Source organism: Mus pahari, chromosome 11 (assembly GCF_900095145.1).
Source record: "Mus pahari chromosome 11, PAHARI_EIJ_v1.1, whole genome shotgun sequence".
Taxonomy (NCBI): domain Eukaryota; kingdom Metazoa; phylum Chordata; class Mammalia; order Rodentia; family Muridae; genus Mus; species Mus pahari.
Window position 1 is genome coordinate 23,319,582 of NC_034600.1, and position 7,121 is coordinate 23,326,702.

A 7,121-nucleotide genomic window follows, 5' to 3' on the forward strand; every position below is an offset into this window, starting at 1 on the left:
CTAGGATGGTTAACAGGACAACTGACATCAGCTCTGAGGGCCATACATAGCTGAAAATAAAAACAGCTGGCTGTGGTGGCGCAAGTCTTTAATCCCAGAGCTCGGGAGGCAGAGGCAGGTAGAGATCTCTGTGAGTTTGGGGTCAGCTTGGTCTACATGGTGACTTCCAGGTCAGTCAGAGCTACATAGTAAGACCTTGTTTCAAAAATCAATCAATAGAAAAACATGACAATTATCTGGTATCTGGATAACAAAATACAATAAGCCAAGCCATAATTTTGAGCAAGTATTCATTCCACATTTTTATTTAACTAAATGACAAAATAATTTTATATACCACCCTTCAAGCTGTTTAAAAAGATGACGACATTTAGCTCTTCACATTTCATATGGCCTTTCCCTTCCTGTGCCCTGGTTTCTAGAAGCTTCATGATTCCCCTTCTCATAAAAATGTTTATGTCTTTGGTGAGCAAACCCTGGCATTATAAAATTCTTTAGTTCTCACAAAAGTAGATTCCTGTCAGATTAGCCTGTTGTCAATTGTCTGAACCAAAACAGGCCCTGCCCCTCTGACGATGTAGGCACCAAGTGCCTCCGTTTGGGGTTTTCCTTAGAAGAATCCGCTTTTGTATGAAATGTAGTGCCTGGGAAAATTGAGGCCTTTACACGCCATTGCCTTTTTCTTCTGAGGGCAGGAGGACAAGAGCCTGAAAAGCTCCCTTCACAGAGAGGAAACCATCTCAAAAGGAAGACCACAGAGACGGCTGTTGCCACGGAGTTGTTTTGTACAGTTTGAATCTTCAGTTCTCCGTATTTTGCTCCAAAAATGCAGTTTTCATTTTAATGTGGGAGAGAAGTCTGTATTTCTTCCATTTCTAGCTCATCTGCCCATGTATGCAGGTTCTTTACACTGTGTGTCATCCATAAGTCTGTAAAACATTCAAGCCTTTTCCTGGAGAAAATAAGAAAGCTTTAGTTATTTTGGAAATGAGATTGATGGGACAGCTCAGGCTCTGTCAACAGGAAGCTGTGGTAGTGTCCTCCACTTGAGGGCTACAGCTGCATTACAAGACCCAGTTATTGATTACCATGATTGTCTTCCTGCTGCCTTCTCTAACGGTGCCTGTAGGGAGGGCACATGACTTCTTAACTGTGCCAAAGGCAGCTGATGCCCTGTCTGTCCAGGAAGCTACACGTGACTGTATGTGACTGTACGTGACTGTACGTGACTGTATGTGACTGTATGTGACTGTATGTGACTGTATGCAATCCTTTCTGTACGTGAGGAGTGTGTGATTAGTTCCTAACTGCCATTACAGCATACCCACACATACAGTACAAGAACCAGTTTGCTTTCTTTGATCTGACCAAGAGAACTGATGTGAAAAACACTTTTAATCAATAGGGAAAATAGTTACAGTGTCCTGATAAAGCATGGAATATTCCATCTTCAAAAAACTTTTGGGAATTTTATGTGTATGAGTGTTTCCTGGCATGTATGTTTACGTGCCATGTGCATGATTAGTGCCCACCAAGGCCACAAGAGAAAGAGGTCGGATCCCTTGGAACTGGAGTTACAGAGGGTTAAGCGCTGCCATGTGGGTGCTGGGACTAAAGCCTGGGTCCTCTGAAAGGGCACTGGACCACCTCTGCAGATCTTAAATATTCCATCTTCATGTAATATCCCACCATATCAAGATAACTCTGCAGACTTTAAAATGCCACATATTAGGTGGAAAAATGAATGTCTATAATAATCTGAGTGTTCCAATTTACTGACTTTAGCTTCTGAGGCTATGGTAGTAACAAGCATGAACTATTTTATTACCAGCTTGTTGTTGTTGGTTTTTTGTTGTTGTTGTTTTTGTTTTTTGTTGTTCTTTTGTTTGTTTGTTTGTTTGTTTTGAGACAGAGTTTCACTATGTCGCCCTGGCTGTAGACTAGGTCAGTCTCTAACTCACGGAGATCCCCCTGCCTCTGCCTCCAGAGTGCTGGGATTAAGCGGGTGCACCGTCACAGGCAGCAGAATCCCCTGAGGTGGCAGTTTGTTAGACTACCTGTGTCTTTGGAGTTTGTAGAAGGCTAAGGTTTAGATTTTGAGGTCCCATTGGTAATCTTCCTGGGAATGTTTTATGCTAATTTGTCTTATAACAGAAGTAGCCTGAAACTGATTACACTGCCTTGCCCTTGGGGTGACAGTGCTGACACAGGAAGCTGCCAGCATGTGGCACTCTGGTGCTGGGGACTTGGTCAGTCTCTGCACGCCACCACCCCATGGCTGGCACTGGAGCACAGCTGCTATGGAAGGAAGCTGAGGCAGAGGAGCGCATGCTCTCTACACAGCACTCAAGCTGCAGCTGCTTCTTCATCTTTCATGTTACTGAGAGTAGCATGAAACTTTGATTTCATGTGTTTGTTTGTGTGCCTAATATGTGCACAACATGCATGCAGCTGCCCTCAGAGGACAGAAGACATCAGATTTCCTGGAACTGGAGTTATAGGCAGTTGTGAGTCACCTGTGGGTACTGGGAAATGATCAAACCATCTCTCCAGCCTCATAAATATTAACATTTATTTGTTTGTTTGTTTCAAGACAGGGTCTCACTATGTAGACCTGGCTGGCCTTGAACTCACAGTAATCTGCCTGCCTCTGCTTCTTGAGTGCTGGGATTAAAGGCATGTGTCACCATGCTCAGCAATATTTTAATACTGAAACTTGGTAATGATTCTCAGAACTAAGTATTATCCTTAGGGAGTTCAGGAACTACTGGTAATCCAGCTGTAACTTTCAATTTGATTAAAAAGTTTTCTTGGTTTATTTATGGTCAGGTGTTCCTTGAGGGAACTCAGGCTATTTCCTAGTTGTTCAAGAAAGGCTGTAATGCATTGCTTGTTCACAGGATGCTTTCCTGGTGGCATCTCCCTTTAGGTGCATCCCAGGAGTAGACTAAGGCTGGCTCATGAGCTAACTACATACTGACTAGCTGACAAGGGTGAAAAGCATTCTCAGAAATGGTGGAGGTGAGGAGAGGAAGAGAGAATGCAGAAAGCAACCCGATTATAACCGTCACACACAACTCGGAAATACGGGATGAGTGGATAACGTGAGGGCATGGCTACTCACCATGTATAGCCATATAGGGTTTTGTTCATATCCTGACAGGATTCGTCTTTTCCCCAAGGTTAATTAATTCATTTTTATTTATGTCTATGAACCTGTGTCTGCATTAGTTTATGTGCACCATGTCTGTGTAGGTGCTGGGACTGAACTTGGGTCCCCTGGAAGAGCAACAAGCAATCTTAACTGCATAGCCATGTCTGTAGCCCCATGTCCTGACAGAATTTTATAAGGTTTTGGGAATTCTTTCTGTCATTACATTTATATACTTAGTGGGAGGGAACATGTCATAGTGTACACAGAGGACAACCCATAAGAGCTGGTTCTCTTTCCACCATGTGGATCCCAGCGATCAGTCAGGTCTGGTGACAATCTCCTTTACCCATGGAGGCATTTTTGTTGGTCCCTGATCCTGACAGAGTTCTGAAAGCCATCTCCCATTGTTGAGGCAGTGTATAAGAGAAGCTCTGTGCGGGCCCTAAGTTCTGATATTGAGTTCAGTAACCTTTAACTGTGGTTCTCCAGCAGCACAAGTGGTGGTGCACATGGTGTTAATTCTTTAGGGAAAAAAAAAAAAGAAGACCTGGCACAAACAAAGACTGAATTCATCTGCGCTTGCCCCAAGCTGCTTTCCTCTGGCCATAAGAAAGCCCACAGAAGCTGCACTCCAGAGAGGCCCGGGTGCTCATTTACAGGACCCCCCTCTTTCCAGGCAGCTCAGAAGCTTCCCTAGGAACCAGAGTGAAGAACAAAACAGACACATCCTGACCTTCTCAGACCAACTAAGCCTTCGAGCTCCTTAGACTTGTGAGCGGCTTTCTGTAAGACTTCTCTAGGAACTTCTGCTAGCTTCGCCACATTCAGTCCATAACTTCTCGCTGCAATTCCTCTGGTTATCTGATAGAGAAAAGTGACAGAATCCGGCATCTGCTCCATGTCACCTATGAAATAAAGAGGGGAGAAACCAAGATCAAAGGATGCCTAAAAGGGGAGTCAAGGGGATGAAAGAAGATATGAGCTCCTGCACCCGCCTCTGTTAAGGTGCATGGTCTAAACATACTTTTCTCTCCACCTGTAGCTGGTTTTATTGATTCTATTGATTTAAGAAAGAGATAAAGTTTGAAAATGTTTTGCTTAGGAGGCTTGGCTCACTTAACATAGTCTTGAACAGTCAACGACTGTAAAACCTGAACTGTATTAGAGGAGAATGGTTTAGGTGCTCTTTTAAACAGGGAAGGGACCATTACATGTCCCACAGCTCAGGTAACATGGAAATTCTGGTTAGAGGAGCGTGCACACTGAAGGGGACACGGCTGCTCAAGGGCCACTTGGGATGAAGAGTTTATTTCCACATCTGTTAGGAAGGCTGCTGGCCTGATAGTGCTCATGACCTATGCCATTTCCTCCCCTTGAATATGAGATGGACCCACCCAGTGACTCACTTTTAATGGACAAAATGTGACACTGTAAAGAGTAGACCAGAAACCACTGTATCCTTGGGCATCCTTACATTCCTGCTTGCTCCCAAGAAAGCAAACTGTCATGTTGTGGGCCACCCTGTAAAAAGGCCCATGTAGAGACCTGTCACTCACTCATCCATCAATAGTCAGGGAAGGTCTGGGGCTTGTCAACACCAAGCGGATGCTATACCCTGGGGGCTGTACAAAGTCACGAGAGGGGTTGGGAAGCTGAGCCAGGAACTGACTGCCTTCCAGGCATAGCCCCTAGAGGTGCTCAGCTAAGGTCCCCATGGTGTCTGACACACAGAAATGATGGACAGGCTTTGTTTGAAGCTGATGCTTGAGATAGAGCTGTTGGCCACTGTCTACAAAGTACTATAAGATAGTACTGATAAAAAAAAAACACAGAGGCCTTGCCTTCTAACTCCCAGTTGAAGTAACTCAGAAAGACCATCCCAGCGCTCTCTCTCTCTCTCTCTCTCTCTCTCTCTCTCTCTCTCTCTGAAACCCTCCCCCCCCCCACCAACAAATTTGAAACTTTTAAGAACTAGGAAATCCTCAGGTACAGCGCACAGACAGAGCTACATACAAGTCCATTTTTCAGAACCTAAAGCACCCAGGATCATGAAGCTCTAAAACAAAAATATTGCATCACATCTGGTTGCAGATGAGCCAGCTCCGAGGTAGGTTCTGGGACCCTCACACAAGCTGTAGATTCACCAAGGGCTTCCCTCCCACATTTCCTTATTTGTCACCTGTGTATGCTTTGATAATCGGCTACTGATGATAAATGCCAAGACGCTGAACACAGCAGTGGAAGGGGACAATGGAATTTACCTCATCTAAGAACTCAGAAGCAGACAGGTAACAGCTTTCTCAGTGTTTGCAAGAAGGAGGAGGGGAGAATAGCCTAGACTCAGGCGTCTATAGCAAGCACTGAACATACCTCCTACCTCCACATGACAGCAGGAGCACAAAGGACAGGTGAGGAGTGGGGGAGCACAGCTGAGGGAGTAGGGAGTCAGTGAACCCTACTGGCTTTCTGCTACTCTTCCGTGCGCACGAGCAGAACTCGGACACTAGTGGCCATCAAAAATGCAAACCTCTCATCTTCAGACTAAAATAGTCCTGGAGCATTCCAGGCTATCCTAGCTTCCATGCTGGTCCTTCTTAAGCAAGACAGCACTCATTCATCTGTCTGTGCACCCATCTGTCCACCCCTCTGTCCCAGCACACTGGTGGCCAGCATACACCGACAGGCTGTAAGGAACAAAGCTCCTTCCTCAGAAATGGGTCTGCTGACACATTTTCCAAGACGTGTTATTTTCCCTTCACATATAATTTGTACCATATGTTGAGATACACATGATATATAGATATAAATGCTATATATAAACAACAGAGATAGCTGTAACAATGATTCTGAAGTCTCTGTTCTCAGGCCAGGCTTCCCTATGTTACCCGGGTCACCACAAAACTTTGGCTCAAGGGATCCTGTGCCTTGGCTTCTTTAGGAGCTGGGACTATAAACCATATCTTCTTCATGCACATTTTCTACAATGCCTTTAAAGCATACTATAGCTATGAACTATAGATTAACTGCATAATATATTACACTACCCTGAACCTTGACAACATCGTTATCACGTTTGTATACAGAGTGGGAGTCTAACGCCAAATGCTGGTCACTACTTCAGCATTATGACTGTTCTCATGACTTTAAGGGAAAGAACATGGTCACTCTCCACAGCTACCTAGGGGTCTCTTTGTCTAGTTACATTTTGTCTCAAGCCTGCACTTTCTTGGTGGACTATATGCACTTGTGTATGTGATGATGGAGGTGTGGAGGCCGGAGGATACAAGTGGGAGGAGAGATGAGCAAACACCACCCAGTGTCCCACATTCTCACTAGTCAGTTCTCATCTTACAAGCTACACCCCTTTCTTAGGGGATATTTTAAAAGCTAATCACTGTTAGTCTATGAATATAATAATTCATGTTTTTATTATAAAGATAATTAGCAAAATCTATTTTTAAGGCCAAATTTCAAGAATGTTATTAAAGAGATCTGACCAAACAATTTCCAAACCTTTTACACTTTTTGATTTTGCCGTGGGGGACACTGCATGCACGGCACAGAGGCTGTGTGGTGGTCAGAGGACAACTTTTGGAAGTCAGTCTCAGGGACTGAACTCAGAATCAGGCTGGGCAAGTGTCCTTCTCCACTACGTTCTCTCACCAGCCCCGATCAAGTTCTAAGGTTGCTGTTGGGTTTTTCGTTGGTTTGTTTTTATAGATTTATAGATGTTTAGAGATGGATAAAAAAAAAAAATCAGATGACATGTCTGTTTTACCCCCTTGACAGGGTCTCATGTAGCCTACACTGGCCTTGAACTGGCCAAGTAGCTAAGAAACATCTTGAAATGCTCTTCATGCCTTCACCTCCTAAGAACCAGGGTAGAGGGCCGGACGTGGTGGCGCACGCCTTTAATCCCAGCACTCGGGAGGCAGAGGCAGGTGGATTTCTGAGTTCGAGGCCAGCC

General features: G+C 44.6%; 1 protein-coding gene across 4 annotated transcripts in view; it reads right to left on the minus strand.

The window, feature by feature from the left end:
• Positions 1–283: 283 nt before the first annotated feature.
• The window catches only part of Msh3 (mutS homolog 3), a 142,548-nt gene continuing 135,710 nt past the window's right edge, over positions 284–7,121 (minus strand). For 2 of the 4 annotated variants that reach the window (XM_021208286.2, XM_029543978.1), the window contains exons 23-24: positions 3,888–4,059; positions 285–952 (exon numbers count right to left, since the gene is read on the minus strand). In XM_021208286.2, the coding sequence (XP_021063945.1) occupies positions 841–952; positions 3,888–4,059 (284 nt within the window). In that variant the 3' untranslated portion in view covers positions 285–840. Of the gene's footprint in view, positions 953–3,887; positions 4,060–7,121 lie in introns of all 4 variants that reach the window. The other 2 variants (XM_021208287.2, XM_029543979.1) reach the window with 2 other exon arrangements.